This window comes from Anolis carolinensis, chromosome 1, assembly GCF_035594765.1.
Source record: "Anolis carolinensis isolate JA03-04 chromosome 1, rAnoCar3.1.pri, whole genome shotgun sequence".
Classification (NCBI taxonomy): domain Eukaryota; kingdom Metazoa; phylum Chordata; class Lepidosauria; order Squamata; family Dactyloidae; genus Anolis; species Anolis carolinensis.
Genome location: NC_085841.1, coordinates 351,683,990 through 351,700,189, shown reverse-complemented (window position 1 = coordinate 351,700,189; position 16,200 = coordinate 351,683,990). Strand labels below are relative to the sequence as shown.

The 16,200-nt window shown below is 39.2% G+C and overlaps 1 protein-coding gene across 3 annotated transcripts in view; it reads right to left on the bottom strand.

The window, feature by feature from the left end:
• Nucleotides 1-786: 786 nt before the first annotated feature.
• kif26a (kinesin family member 26A) overlaps nucleotides 787-16,200 on the bottom strand; it is a 212,271-nt gene continuing 196,857 nt past the window's right edge. For all 3 annotated transcript variants that reach the window (XM_062968538.1, XM_008105041.3, XM_062968539.1), the window contains 4 exons: nucleotides 12,970-13,160; nucleotides 12,436-12,456; nucleotides 9,878-10,028; nucleotides 787-4,935 (listed from right to left, as the gene is read on the bottom strand). In XM_062968538.1, the coding sequence (XP_062824608.1) occupies nucleotides 4,757-4,935; nucleotides 9,878-10,028; nucleotides 12,436-12,456; nucleotides 12,970-13,160 (542 nt within the window). In that variant the 3' untranslated portion in view covers nucleotides 787-4,756. The remainder of the gene's footprint in view (nucleotides 4,936-9,877; nucleotides 10,029-12,435; nucleotides 12,457-12,969; nucleotides 13,161-16,200) is intronic.

Sequence of the window (16,200 nt, the reverse complement as noted above, 5' to 3'; positions counted from 1 at the left end):
GAGCTGATAGAGGGAGCTCATTCGCACTCTTCCCAGGTTGGACTCAAACCTGGCAGCCTTCAGGTCAGCAACCCAACCTTCAAGTCACAAGGCTTTAACCCACTGCACCACCGGTGGGCTCCTAGAAAAATGGTGATAATGTTAGAATCCCAGACCTTCATCCTGTCTGAGATGTTAAGATGGTATTAAAGGATTTCAGTGAAGACAATGGCCATTCCCCTTATTGGCATGTTAGGATAAAAGACAAAGAAAAATAAAAGAATGGTAACTAACAACAGAATTTAGAAAGTGGCAGATTTCCACCATACGATTCCATCATCAATCACTACCATTTTAGGATTTGTCTGCAAGTGACCTTACTAAGATTTCATATAATGACAAAGAACAGCTGGGAACCTCAATGATTAATATAAATGTATTTATCTATATCAACCCCATACTGAATCAGTCAGTAGAATGAGATGAACAAGCTTCACAGTGCTGTGACCCATTTTGAACTTCCACTGGGACCAGTGAGCCTTATGTCAAGCTCTCCATCCTGGCATCCCCTATGAATTAATTCTACATCACTGCATCCATAACCCTGCATATCCCCCCAGCAGTAGCTGATGCTGTGAAATTTGGGGTGGAAGAGAAGAAACAATGGCATCAAGACATCTCTTCCAACTCTATGATTCTATGATTCTATGTGTGCTACTTTTTCAAGGGAGGCAAGTGTAACTGCCCCATTCTCCATTACTAGCACAAAACACAAGCGGAACCAAGCACTGAAATCAGGAGGCAAAGTTAACAATAGATGTATCTTTTTATTCACATGGAAAAGCTGAAGCAAGCCATTATAGTATACATTTTATACAAAGGATTTTTCAGGGTGGGGACACAACCCCATACAAAGCAAGATGATCAGAAAATATGGTTCCTTATGAAATGTGATTACACACACTATCAAACGTTTTCAAAAGTCATTTTGTTTGGCAACAATGTATCAATAGTCTCCACCTGAAAAGTGGTTTCCTTTAAAAAAGAAGGGAGAGGGCAAAAAAGCACAAGAGTCATGCAGCATGTCTAGAAACAATCCTGAGAGTTTGCCTTCCTTAGAAAAACTGTAAAAAGATAGATTTGTCTTTCAAAGTTCATAAAAATGTAAATGTTATATTTCTTGTCAAAACGATACAAAAATATGGACTTAACTTAATATTTAGAAAAAACAACTTTAAAAGGGCACATTTTTTCTCCCACTTCTTTGTAATTTTGGTAATGAATGTTTGGTTGGATCCAGACTCTTTTCATCATAGCCAACTTAAATCCAATTTATTTGAGTGGGCCCATGGATTTCACAAGCGAATCATAAATCAACAGAGGACTTTAAGGCATGCACACTCCTAAGTATGACTTAAAATCAGGGGTGGATAAAGTGTGAACCCAGATACACACCTAGCCATCCAATGCTGTTTTATGGTCACCAGGCTAACTTTATGGCCAAAAAAAAGAATCAAATTTCTCTCCTGGAAGCCTCCAAGAACAGCAATTTGCCTTTTCCATAAGTCACAGCATAAATGCTAATTTTTAAAAATCAGAATTGGATTGATAATTTTATTTTAGATAGTCCATATAATCTACAGAAAGTCCCAGAGGCAGAAAAAAATGGCATCTAAAGCTGTCCACATTTTCCATTCATGACTTCAAAAGTCTGGATCCAACCCTTTATTCTTAGTTCTTGCATTCAGAAGAGAAAGAAAAAACAGTGTTGTTTACGGACTTCTTCGGGTTAGTTTAAGGCAGGGGCCAGCAACGTGAAGTCCTGTGGATGATGCTCAGCTCAAGGTTTTTGCCCCCAGGCAACTGAGGCCTTGTTGTGGTGTGGCCATCATCTGAGGGTCAGTTTTAATTGAAAACCTCTCACGATTCACCATATCACTTCAATCTTCCCCTCCACAAAGACATTCTATGGCTGTTGAAGAGTTGAGGAAACTGCGGACATATTCTACCAAACTCTGCTATGGTCCTCTGAAGGTCTCAGAAGCTGATGTTATTGCCTTGCATCTAGATAGGTAAAAACTGCAAGATGCTTCTCTGATGACTTCAGTTCCTCATGAACAACAGAATAGCTGGGGAGTGGGGAATATTGGAGAGACTTGGTGAATCTAGTGAGGCTTTGGTTGTTACAGAAGGAGGAAAGAGTGTATTAGACTCCTCATTAGTTAAAAAAAGTACATACAGAAGGTAGAATTAGATATGGCACTAACAGGAAGCTGGATAGTTTGTGTTAAGGTGGAGAGATACTTAATGCTCCTGGGTTAAGGAATTCTAGAAAAAGTTATCTGTGAAAAATGAGGTCAGTTGTCAGTTATCAAAAGATGTGTATAAAAGCCCTGACACTTGTTTCTTCAAGACAAGGGTACTTGAAGCAATTTTCAGCATAGGAAGCCTCAGAGGTTCTTCATGATTTGCACCCACCTGCCACTATTTCTATCCCTTAATTCATCTTCTATTATGCTACAGACTCCCAGATGTGTTGAATATGTTAAACATACATCTGAACACCTCTGAAAGGGAGCAACTGGAGAAAGAATTGCCATGAAAAAGAACCAGGTAGAGAATGCTCAAACATTTTCCCTGTCAATGCTTCTGTTCTGGATATACCTCTCAAAGCAGTTTCATTCGGGCATCTTTATGCATTGTAACATATACTCTGAGTAGGCATGGGCTGAGGGTTGCAGAACCATTTTTGCTCCTCCCCAGCAGGCCACAGGAATGTATCCACTGGGGACCAGGAATCACTACTGTTTGTTTTTATTGTTTTGGGATGAAGTGATGCCCCACTTATAAATAAAGATTAAATCAGGGCTCTTGAAACCTATTCAGCAAATCAAAATCACAAATGTTAGGGTTTTGAGAGGCCTGGAAGGATCCTCGCCCAAAGCCACATGAAATCTATGAGAAATCATAGAGTTCTCTCCTAGTGTATAGGTTGCTTCTTGCAACCAATGTTCTCACTTCCACTCTTGGTTACTCTACTTTAGCCTACATACTAGTTGAAATGGGTTTCCATTTCAACCACCTAGAGCTGTGGTTCCCTTTGATCCTCTAGTTGTTTTGGACTTCCAACTACCAGAAATCCCAGCTAGCTTACCAGCTGTTAGGAATTGTGGGAACTGAAGTCCAAAACACCTGGAGGACCAAAGGCTGGGAATCACTGACCCAGAGCATTGGTAGATGACATATGGCCCATGAGTAGCATATAGACCTACTGTGATTTTTTTTTTAAAAAAAATGGTCCCCACTGCCCCCAAACTTGTGCTCCTGAATTTTGACACTGAAGGAAAAAATCATTATTATATTTCAAAAGAAGATGGCAGGTAGTGTACATCTTGTATTCAGACTTCACAATGATCCTGGAAACAAGATTCAGCTTCAAAACAATGTGGGCATTTTTACCGGCACCTTGTTTTAAAGCTAAATTGCAGCTTGTTTGCCCAGCACTACTATACTGTGAGATTTTGGAAGTGTGGCAACATATATTGTGGCAATACAAAGACACAGCCTCCATTTATGAAGACAGCATTGCTACTTTATCACCCCAAGTTATCCAATCCAAATCAGAATAAGGACTTTCAGGAGTATGGGACTCTCACCTGATTAAAGAAATCTTGATCAGTTTAGGGTAGAAGTTTTATGTGATTCATCAATTAATTAAATGTTTTTTTTAAAAGCATAGATTTGTAAACAAACAAAAACATTAGCCCTCGAGGAAAAAAGCATACTCTTTTCATCTTAAAATAATGAATGCATACATTGCAGTCAGCGCCATCTTGAAAGAGGCATTCCTGTAAAATTAAGAAAGACATAACATGGAATGCTTCTTCAGTGACAATGTCTGCCACCCTCCGGTTCTGTTAAATACTTGTATTAAAAATAAGTGTAAACAACATTTCAAAAGTCTGCTATTCAGTAAATCAAGAGGCACCTTTTAAAGCAGTTGTACAGTTGTTTCAATCAATCAACCTTACTGATTAATTAATTAAACATTACAGCCCTAATATTTTGTAGAAAACATGGAAAATCATGGTCTGAAAAAGGAAGCATATAAAAAACTTAATACAAACCAAGCATTCTGAAATTTCATAATACACATTTCCAATAGATAAATGTTCATAAAAATATTTCAAATCCTAAACCATGAAAAAGCAATTATAATACAATTTCTTTATTTTATTTTTTCCTGTTCTGCTACATAAAACCAGCTTTTCCGTTAAACAAGGAGGCAAATTCAGGTATGAAAACATAATTTACTTATTGCTTTTGCTACAATTTCCATTTTTGTATTTTTTTTTTACATATAGTCATAAATTACACTATACAGTATAAAATCTTTCAAAGGAATACATTTTATGGTCTGTTTAAGTTTGCTGGTTTCAATTCTAGCAACAAATACAAAATCAAGGAAACAAGTCACAAATAAGGGGTAAAGGCACTTCTGCTTTTCACACAGAGTTGGTTGTTGATAGGGTTTGTTTTGTTCTTCTGCTTTCATCCATTAGAAATCTCAGGTTGAACTTTGTACAATTCATAGGTTGCTGAGGCACCACAAAGGTTTAGAACATTCTAATTCCTCGACAGCTTCAGACTTTGACAACATTCTTCATCACATTAAGTCTTCATGTTTCCACCTCTGCTTTCCAACACACATATTTCTTCCCCTCATCTTTTGACAGCTGGGCTCCACCTCCTTGAGTCCTTTTGCAAACCACCACCTTCACACTTCCACTTCACGTACTCCATCCTGGGCGTCACAGATTACTCCAATATCGAAGCAGGTAACAATCATGACATGTGACTTGCACAGATTCACACACTGCTCCAGTTCGTCAGTCACTTGTTCCAGTGCCTCCAGATAATCTTGCGACTCCTTATCAAGATCAGGGTCAACCTCAACTGTGGGTGTCAAAAGACAAACAGGAGTTTGTTGAGCATCTCAATGTCAACCTTTCAGATTAAAATCTGTTAGAACTGTTCAGTCATTCCCTGCTCTTTCACAACACCTCAGATTTGTTGCCTGAAGCACCACCTTACTCTGCCTAAAGTAGGGAGAGCCCTCAATTACTCATACTGGCTTTCTGTATGATATGTCTGACAATTGTATCATGAGTCTGCAGAAAGGCATTAGCTGCATCATTTTTGGCCCAGCACAGACTCACATACAAGTGGCAATAAAATATTTTGTTGCTCAAAAAAAAAAAACACAGTCATGCAAGATATGAGTTTTATAGTTGGATTTTTGCTGGTATTTTGTTGTCTTTGTTCTGACAACTGTTATTATTACTCAGCTTCTAACCCAAAAACTGTTTAATATTTAATTTATTGCTACAGCCAGTGCCTCACCACTCAAGCAAGGGAGGAGAAAGAAAGAACTAGATTAAATGGCATTAAACAACCTCATGGAAGGTAAAGCAACCAATGAGTAATAGTTTACGATGGCTATGTGCTACTTTTGGGATTAGGACAGCATGCCTCTGAATATCAGAAGTAAAGAAGAACTGCTTCATGTCCTCTTGTACTGTTTGGGGGGTTTTCATATGCATATGGTTTGCCACTGTAGGAAACAGGTTACTAGATTGGGTGGGCCTTTATTGTGACCCTACAAAGCTTTTATTACATTCTTAAGTAGAATTCTATCTCATGCATAGTACAAGGATACAACTCATGCCCCCCTCTCGCCCATAACATATTGGATCACATGTCCTATCTTGTAAGATGGTCAAGTTGAAGACTTCCACACCTGCACTTTATATCAACAACTGGTTCCGGAATGTAAATGTGGAATGTGCCATTATGGCCGTCCTCAAGCTTAAAAAGAGCTGTTATAAAACCACTGTTGAACAAATCATCACTGGACCCCACTCAATTCATCAACTTTCAGCCAGTTTCCAATCTCCCCTTTTTGGGCAAAGTCCTGGAATGTGTAGTGGTCTCATAACTTGGAAGACACAAATTATCTAGACCAGGCACAGCCTGGCTTTAGGCTGGGACATGGAACTAAAACAGCCTTGGTCACTTTAGTGGATGATCAATGCTGGGAACTGGACAGGGGAAGTGTGTCCTTGTTGGCTCTGCTGGATCTCTCAGTGGCCTTTGATACTGTAGACCAGTTATATTAGGTTATATGTCCCATCATAGAGTTCAAAGGAGCCCCCCGGCCCCTGAGTCCAATTCTCAACCCACTTCCAGCTAGACCATCCCCAGTAGGAACCGGCCAGCTTCTTTTTCAAGTTACCTAGAAGAGGAGACCCCACTCATTCTCTAGGAAATTGGTCCCACTGTCAAACCATTTTTACCATCAATAAGTTGCTTTTCATATTCAATTGAGATCTACCCCCTTTAACTTTAAACCAGTATACTTGGCCCTGTCATTTGGGACAACAGAAGAAACCTGCCTTCGCCTCTCTGTTACAGCCTGTTTGTATTTAATCAAGGCAATCATGTCGCCCTTCAGGAGAATTCAGCCCAAGTATATTGTTTATGGAAATATCCATGTGTCATATTTAGAATGTGGTTCTGCTCTACACTGCCTCCCACACACATTTTAGTTCTCATTTGTATTCTATCTTGCCTTAATAATATTGACACATGGAGCAAATTATATAAGAGAAGTTTGAAAGATGCATTTAAGCTGTTTTCAACTGTGCTAAAAAAAATCTATCTAATCCAATATGATATTATTATTATTATTCAAAACTAGCTGAGGCAAGATCTATCCTGACTTTATTCTAGATTCACAGGAGCTTTTGGTGTCCATCATAAGAACAGCGAGGTTGTATTTCAATTTCTAGACATTTTCTCCTCCAGTAAAGTGCCTGCTTGACCAGAAGATTTGCTAGGTCAAAAATGCCATAAATGCTGCAGTGATACAACTTACTTCTACTGCTGTAGCTGCTCAAGTGGAAAGGAATGAAGATAGAACTTCACGTTACGCTAAATATAGGGCAGCTATAAATACCCTAAAGGCACAAACTCCTGTTTGATCTTGGAAGCTAAGCAGGACCAACCTTGAATGTGAGACTACCAAAGAATACTAGGTACTCTAGACTATTTTTAGATGAAGGAACTAACAAAACCACTTCTTGAGTATACCTTGCCTAAGAAAACCCTAAGAAATCCATAGGATTGCCATAAATCGATAAAGCAACTTGAAGGTATGTACTACGTATACATACACACATAAAAATGGTACCTCTGGGACAAATTTGGAAACAACATCACCTTGCACTATGTGCCATTCATTCCCATAAATATCATGAAGATGGAACAGGGGCAAAGAGACTCGAGCTTGATCACGTTATTACAAAGAGTAAGAATGCCTAGAATATTTGGGGAGAGGATTCAATGCAGGCAAACCCATATGAATCACAGAAGGCAATTTTATCCACAAAACAGAATACTAAGCACTTAATTATGATCCGTGTTTATACAACCAAATTTTAACATGGTGATCCAAAGACAACCAATAATAAACACCAGCTCAATTATTTCACAGAAGATCCAAAATACCGCAAATACTAGAACTACAACAGAAACTGGATCTTGGATGAATGGGTTTAATTTAAATTTATATATGTTTTTAAATTTTGTATAATGTGTTTTTACTTGTATTGCTATTTGATTTGTATGAGCTGTTGTTTTTAGTGTATTGTTCTGGGCATTGAATTTTTGCCAATTTATGTAAGCCACCTTGAGTCCCCTCGGGTGAGAAAGGTGGGGTAAAAATGCTGTAAATAAATAAATGAATGAATAAACTATCATTTATACTCATGCTGACCTCCTGTATAAGTCAAGGGCAGGCTTTAGGGCCCACATTATGCATTTTGATATGACCCGTGGATAAGTTGAGGGTCATTCCACAGAGAAGAGGAAACAGCAATGCTGGCTCAGGGAGTTGCCTGCTCTTGGCTGCCATCATTTTTACCGCTCTACTCAGAAAAGAGTTCCTTTCTCAATAAAAGTTATGGTATAGCGTTAACCCTTGTCAAAAAAGGAACCATTCCTTTTTCTATAAAGTAAGCCCATTCTAGAATAATTTAAAAGAAGCACATGACCAATAGAAAATATTGGAAAGGTTTGGTGGGTATTGACCTTGAGTTTTGGAGTTGTAGTTCACCTACATCCAGAGAGCATTGTGGATTCAAACAATGTTGGGTCTGGACTAAACTTGGCATGAATACTCAATATGCCCAAATGTGAATACTTGTGGGGTCTAGGGAAAATAAACCTTGACATTTGGGAGTTGTAGTTGCTGGGATTTATAGTTCACCTACAATCAAAGAGCCCCTTGAAGCCCACCAACTATAGAATTGGGCCAGAATTCGCACCGTGACCAACAGAAAATACTGGAGGGATTTGGAAGGAATTGGTGAAATATGTGTTTTCTGGTGGTCTTTGGTGACTCCTCTGACACCCCCTCGCGATTGTCCCAGAGGTCCGACCCCCAGGTTGAGCAGCACTGCCTTAGAGGAAAAATGTCAAAGAGCTGCCATTGCCATTTTCCCATCCAGGCATTCGAAAATACCAGAAGAGAGAGTAGATGGGGTAGGAGATTCTTTTAGGTTCTCCTGGGGTGAACTAAACTCCTCTTTCACAACTCAGAGAAGGGATGGCTCTGTTTGATAAAGGTTAAGCTACCGTATTTACACTGAACCATAAATGTAAATCCAGTTTTTTAAAGTTGATTATTTGACTAATTTTTAAAGACTTCTACATGACTACATACAGTCCTTCGGAATGCAAAGAAAAGATCAAAGAGGAGCACTTAGGAGTGGCACCAGAGTCCAAAGCAGACCATTAGCAGCATCAAAGGAACCAACATACTTAAGATCTGTTAACATATATTTAGCACAGGCCATGTGTTTCTATAAATGTCGGTGACCACTCTTTGAACATGTTAAACTAGAGATGTTGCTGGGGTGGGAGGGGATGAGGGCATTGCTCCTACACGTGAGAATTTTGGAGCCAGCAATTGAAATGATCCTTCATTCCCAAAATGTCTAACTTTGCAGATAGTAAGATGTTGAAAACTTGAAATCTACACATTGCAGGTTTTTTGTTTCACGTCCCTCCAGTAAATTTGCCTGCCCCTTTCCTTTGGATACTTAAACTTTATTTCTAAAGGAAGTTTTAAGGTACTACAATGTTAGAAATTTGGGGAGTGGAGGGAAATTTCATGGGGCATTTGGCCACCCATAAAAGTACACCTTTGTGTTAAAGCATAACAAAATAGGGTTGGCAAAATGCATGATTAATTTATACACAAGTGTAGTTGTATTGGCAATGCAGCAAAATACAACTAAATCCAAAATCCACGAAAGAACAATACCCTTCTTGGCAACCAAAAGTATCCCTTAGCTAAAATCCTAGTACTAGAAGAGCTCAATTTTTTGAACTTTTTGGATTTTGGAATACTTGCATAGACATAATGAGGTAGCTTGGATATGATACACCTTTTCACTTAAGGTAATTTTATACTCAATAAGTGTAATAATTTCATGCATGAAGCAAAGCTTGTGTACACTGAATCATGAGAAAGCAGAAGAGTCACCATCTCAACCACTCATGTAGATGATCTTGGAGGATTTTGGAGTTCTGGATAAGGGATACTCAACCTGTAATGCATTTCTGGGCATTTGGGCTGACTAATAAAGGTATCTCTATTTTATGGTTAACTTATGAAAAGGGTAACAGGTATTTGGATCACTTCTACTTCTGCAGTATTTTGAGAACAGAGGATCAAACTCTTTTTCTCTTAGCTACTTGAAGTCAGCATCCCTTACATGACTAATTTTCCCCAAATCAGAAATCATTGCACTTATGGCTAAAGCATACTTACACTCTCCTTTCCACTTGCTTGGATCCAACATCAACCTACACTTTGTTTCTTCCAATTCATCTTTCAAGAGCTCGTGCTTTGCTTTCACTTCTTTAATTCTCTGGTGACGCCTTTCCAGGATTTTCAGTTTTGTATTAAAATATATCAGGCCCTTTGGGGGAGACAAAAAAATGAACAGTCTGTGATTCACCCACCATCTGCTTGTGTTTCCCTCATCCTTACGAATCCACTGCCCTCATCATTCAGCATCAGCTACCACAAATATGCAACATTAAACCAGGAAAGGCTCTTCGCTCAGCCCTGTTACACTTGCAGGAAATGGACTGGCATAGATACTAACCTAATAAAAACAACATGTGCTGAGCACTTAAGGCATTTATTGCTATTCCCTGTGCTAATGTACTTCTCAATGATACTCTTAAATTACAACCAGATGTAAAGAAATTGTTTCTTCCTCCACTGTAAAAAATAAATATAATTTAGTTAGCAAAACTAAAACAGTAAAATCTATCTCTGCTTGCCTTTGAAAAGTGGAGGTGGGATACAGTGGCTATCAGCAGAAAAAACAACTGCAACTGCTATTTCTAAATCTTGCAGGTAAGGCTGCTCAGGAGAAGGGTTTTACACAGCATCAGTGTGAATTCTCTGCTACAAAAATTCAATTCCAGTAGTATGCATTGTTTTCATTCTTTGTTTGTCTTATGAATCACCCCATAATCTGCCCACAAACTTGCCGTCCAAATAGTTTTGGGCCACAACTTCCAACAGCATGGCCAACAGCTACACATGTTGTCAGCTGCAATCCAGAACATCTGAAGGACATCACATTAAACCAGTAGTTCTCAACCTGTGGGTCATCAGGTGTTTTGGCCTACAGCTCCCAGAAATCCCCACCAGTTTACCAGCTGTAAGGATTTCTGGGAGTTGAAGGCCAAAACATCTGGGGACCCACAGGTTGAGAACCACTGCATTAAACCTTCTTTCCCATGAAAGCTCTTGGGGCATGACACATCTTACTTTAATGGAAATCAAAACTTCAAAAACTGTATTATTTTAGAAGATCTAAAATTTCCAGAGAGATAAAAACAGCTCCAAAACATCACTAGAACATTAATCCCCAGCAAACTAAAGTATTCTTCCATCAGTTTTTCGTATCATCTCCAAGAGCTTGGACAAGTTACTGGTCATGTTGATGGGGAATTCTGCAAATTGTAGTCCAAAAATGCGCTCTCTCTACTGAAACACTCCCTTTCTCCACTTTGCATAACAAAAGTGAATACAATAGGACACTCTAGTCATCAGTTTAACTGGTGTAGATTTCAAACTTGTGATAGTTTGAATGTCTGAGTACAACCCTGGAGACTAGGATTCAAATCCCCATTTGACCACAAAAGCCACTGGGTGAACCTGTGCAAGTCATACTTTGTCATCAGAGGAAAGCAAAGGCAAATCCCCTCTGAACAAATCTTGTGAAGAAAACCTTGTGAAAACCTTCAGATTTCCATAAAGCATCAATAGAGTTGAATCCTACTGCTATTGACAACTACAGTAGACACACTGAATCAATGAAATTTACATAAACTTTGATGCAGAATTTAACAATTGTTTCAATGCATCTAGATAGGACTACCAATAGGATTCAGGCCATAAATCTGTGTTCTGAGTGTATATTACTGAGTTGTATACCACATATGTAGTAACATTGAAACTCATATGTTTCTCTGTACTATATTATGGAAATATTGTACAGAGAAACATATGAGTTTCAATGCTACTTCCTCGCCTATGTCTAGAGGAGCAAGTCCAGCATGACCACAAGTCATTATGGGTAGTGGCTCTAAACAATGAGATGGCTAATATTGGCCTTCCTTTACAATTTCTGGACGATCTAGGACCTAGGGCAAAACAAGGGCTCATGCAGCGCACTTGTGATATCTATGCTCAATTGGACCTAGCAAGCATAGGTAGGTTCTTCTGCCACAAACTTTCTAGTTTCCCACAAAATGAATATTCATTTAGAACACTATCTGACCATTCCAGTTCCGTTACCCTTAAGAATAATATATACCAGGGCCAGGTTTGAAAAACTCGGTATGATGATGCAAACTGGTCACTACTGTAATATCCCAAGAAATGAGAGATTTTGTGTTTGGGGAGAACAAATAGTGGAAGATATCGAACATTTTTTGACCGACTGTCCAGCATATACTGAACTTCGATACAGATATTTATATCCATTACTATCTAATTTTAGGTCCCCCAACAAAAATGATCTTTTGACATTCCTCTTGCAAGGACAAGAAAGATCCACCATAATCAGAGTAAGCCTTTTTATCCTGAAAGCTATCAAGAAAAGAGCACATTTCCTGAAAGAAGAATCAGGAAAATAAGATTTTGACTGTAAACAGAAGGTCAGCTGCTGTCCTCCCATCCTTTCTGCCATGTTTTTATTTGTGTTGTACTTTGAAATGGTCATATGACTGGTCAAATAAATAAATTATTATATTATTATTATATTATGGAAATATATCAATAAAAGAGCCAAAGGCGTGACTTACCTTTTCAACATCCTGGAAAGGCTGTTTCAAAAGAAAAAAAAAGAGAAGGAAAAGTGATTTTCATGATTATTAAAAAGTGTTACCAGAGTAATGGCTGCCATTTTATCACCCACCCAAAATTAATGGGATTGTTTTGTCAATTACAAGTAAATTAAACTCACAACTTCTAGCATTTAACAGAATTCTAACTGGGATACTTTATGCCATTTACATAAAGAGTTAATGACCCTGTAGTGAAGGAAAGCCCATAAAGTTTCATCAGGCAGGCAATGATTATAAAGCCTTCTCGTAACGTATTAATTGATATTCTCCACTCACTCCATCAGCCATGTTAAACACAATTAACGGCAGACAGCAATTATTCTCAATGTGTGAGGCACCCCAACATATGAATGGGAAAAAATACATAACAACAGTGCTTTGAATTGCAATCTATTCTTCTCTAACACCATTCACTAGATCGCAAGCCTTGTGTGTGGTGTGTATGCGTGTGTCATTGAAATTGTCCAGCATTGCCATGAAATATGTGCTGACCTCACTTTCCTCTTGTCTGTGTCGCTGTAGTCGTTCCACATCATCAATCTCATAAACTTTAATTTCAAACGGCTCTTTCAAAGTGCCCGGCAAAGGTGGTAGATCAACCCACTGAGCGGCGACATTCTGCTTTCTTCCCAGGGATGTGGATTCAGGAAGAGGAGCCGGGATCAATCGTCGCCGCTGGAAACCTGAGGTTTTCCAAATACAGAAATGTTTCAATTTTGAGTGCATTTGTATCCATGCAAAGCCTAATCCAAAGACAAAGCCTGTGTTTGAAGCAGCCTTTCAAATCTGCTCTAGTAAACCGGGAAAGATGGGAGCAAATGGAATGAGACTGGAATGCATTTTCCTAATTTTCTCTAGAATTTCACCAAAGCCACTCAGACTGGAAAAAAATTTATTCTAGAAAATAAATAAACCACTTGCATGATATCCCTAAGCATTTTTAAGACATCCTATGTCTCAAAGTTTTTATTGGAGGGGTTGGAAAGAAACATATAAGTGGATGAAATATTAAGGATCAGGTGCAGTAACAGCAGCCACTGACAGTTCTCTGTCCAATTTCACATTGTTGTGTGGCTTCAAGTCATTTCCAATTATGAGGACCATAAGGCGAAACAATCACAGGATTTTCTTGGGCATTATTTTTTCAAAAGAAATTTGCCATTCCCCTTCTCTGAGACTGAACCCCCATCTACACTGCCATATAATGCAGCCTGAAACTGCATTATGTGGTTAGTATAGACTCAGATAATGCAGTTTCACTGCATTGAACTGCATTATGAGTCTACATTGACCCTATAATGCAGTTCAAATTGCATTATTTCCCAGTGTAGATCCAGCCTGTGAGAATGTAACAGGCCCAAGGTCACCGAGTAGGTTGCCATGGCCCAGCAGAAATTCAAACACTGGTCTCCAGTCACACTCCAGGACTCAAACCACTACACTCTGCTGGCTCTTCCTGATTTCAAATATCCTTTATAAACTGTTAGTTTACAAAATGATCTAGCACAGGGTTTGATTAGAAGCTAATTTCCAACTCTATGAGTTTCCTGAACCCAGTTCAGCTGCTCACTGGCTGGGGGAAAAAAAGAGGAACACAGAGAGGGTCATGAGAGAGATGGGGGAAAAGAGAAGGTATGGTTCCATCCACACCCAACACCCAATGGGTTAGACCAAAAGGAATTCAGCTCTGAACAGAAAATAACGGGATATATTACTCCCAACTAGAGTAGGCCTACTGAAACAATGGGAACTTGATAAGTTAAGATTCATGTTCATCTCCTGTTTATGTGGATATACTCTGACTGGAAGTAACAATTGAATATATGCCAAAGTCATACCTGCCTAGTGTTAAGGCTTATCTCCTTATACCCATGTGTCTGGGAGTAATTCCTAGTGAACACATATTCACCGGTTTCTGCTGCAAATCATTCCACCCATTGCATCTGCCAAACCTATGCTTAGAACAGCTTCTGAATATATCAGGAGTGGCATAGCACTCCAAAGGTAAGCTGTAATTTATTGACAGAGGACAACTCCAATCGAGAAAAGGAACTGTTTGTCGTTTTAAAAAGAAATACCTTATAAAGCATTTCCTGGGGAAAAGCCAAATACAAATCCATCAGTCAGTAATACCTTTTCAATATGTGTGCAACTTTATACAGCTGTTAATATTGATTTGTAGGAGAGACTTAAGAGGTTGATGTGCTATGAAAAGAGAACAGCTGCTTAAGGCTGAAACTGCACCTTTACACAGATTGGATGCACAAGGGAGCAGACTGGACACAAGAACCAGGACACACATCATTATAGCCTCTCTCACACACATACACATACACTCATATGCATATATGTCTTTACTTTGCACATACAACGAGGAATATTTTAAAATAGAGTGCTCTAAAATGGTGTTTCAGATGTTCAGGTGTATAAGAGATGTTCAGAACCAGGGATATTCTGAAATGGTGCCCAAAATTCATTCCATGAATTGTCCTAGCAAAGCTACTCCAGCACCCACTCCAGATACAACCAGCCGCATGCATCTACAGTATCCTTGCTGGAAAAGTAAGAGTAAACAGGACAGAGCTGTAGGCTCACCTCATCTAAAATAAGCTACTCCAGTTAGGAAAATGGACAACCTGTGTGCCCTTGCTAACAATGTTATTACCATCTCTGGAAGGCGTCCATGTGAGTCACTTGTGCTCAGGGCTGTAGCCAAGCCGGGGGGGGGGGGGGGTTAGGGGGTTCAACCCCCCCCCCCCCAAAGTTTTCAGGTTTAAAAAACCTGGTTTACTCATGAATTTTAACTGGTTAACCAAATCCCCATGAGTGTCCACTGAAGTTTATCATTGGAGACTGATTTCTAAATTATTTTGCGCTATGGAACTACTCTTCATGATTCGCTAAAAAAAAGGTCCCACACGCACACACCCTGAATTTTTTTTTCTGGCAATGGCTCTGCTTGTGCCATAGAGTTGTATTTGAAAAGTAAAAAAGAGAAGGTGAGAGAACGGGTGGATTGATGGATAAACTCTCCAATATGAAGATGGAGTGAAATCAGCAGATAAGGGATGCTTAGAAAATGGATTCTGGGACCAGGATCATGCTGGTTATCTACACTGGCAAAAGTGGTACAACAATGGCAAAAGAAAGAGGCCCCAGGCACAGTTGTCTTGTAAGAAGGAAACAAAGTTGTCATTATCAGAAGAAGAGGGCTTCAACACATGACTTCCAGTTAAAATCCTTAGAGACTGGGTGCTAAAGATCTACCTGTGCTACTGGACAGGTAAATTGTCAGGACAGCCTGATCAAACACTTTGCCTCCTAGGAGCAATCCAAAAGCCACACATTTGAGGAACATGCTAGTGAGTGTTGTCAGCCTTCTCCTGAAGATGAGGACCATGCCTTTGGCAAGACCTTGCATATATATTGCACAGTTTACATCTCCACATGTAGTTGTAAATTGTGCTATGAATTCCTTGTGTTCAATGGCAATGTTGTGCAACTGAACCAAAACTGCAAATGTATACCTGGACATGACCCTCCTTGTGCATCCCATCTTTACTAAATTTTAATATTTGTTGTTAACTGCCTTCAAGTTTATTTATGGCAATCCTATGAATGAGAGACCTCCAGGTCACATTATCCTTAACAGTCCTGCTCAGGTCTTGCCAACTCAGGCCTGTGACTTCCTTGACTGAGTCAATCCATCTGGAATGAATCTTT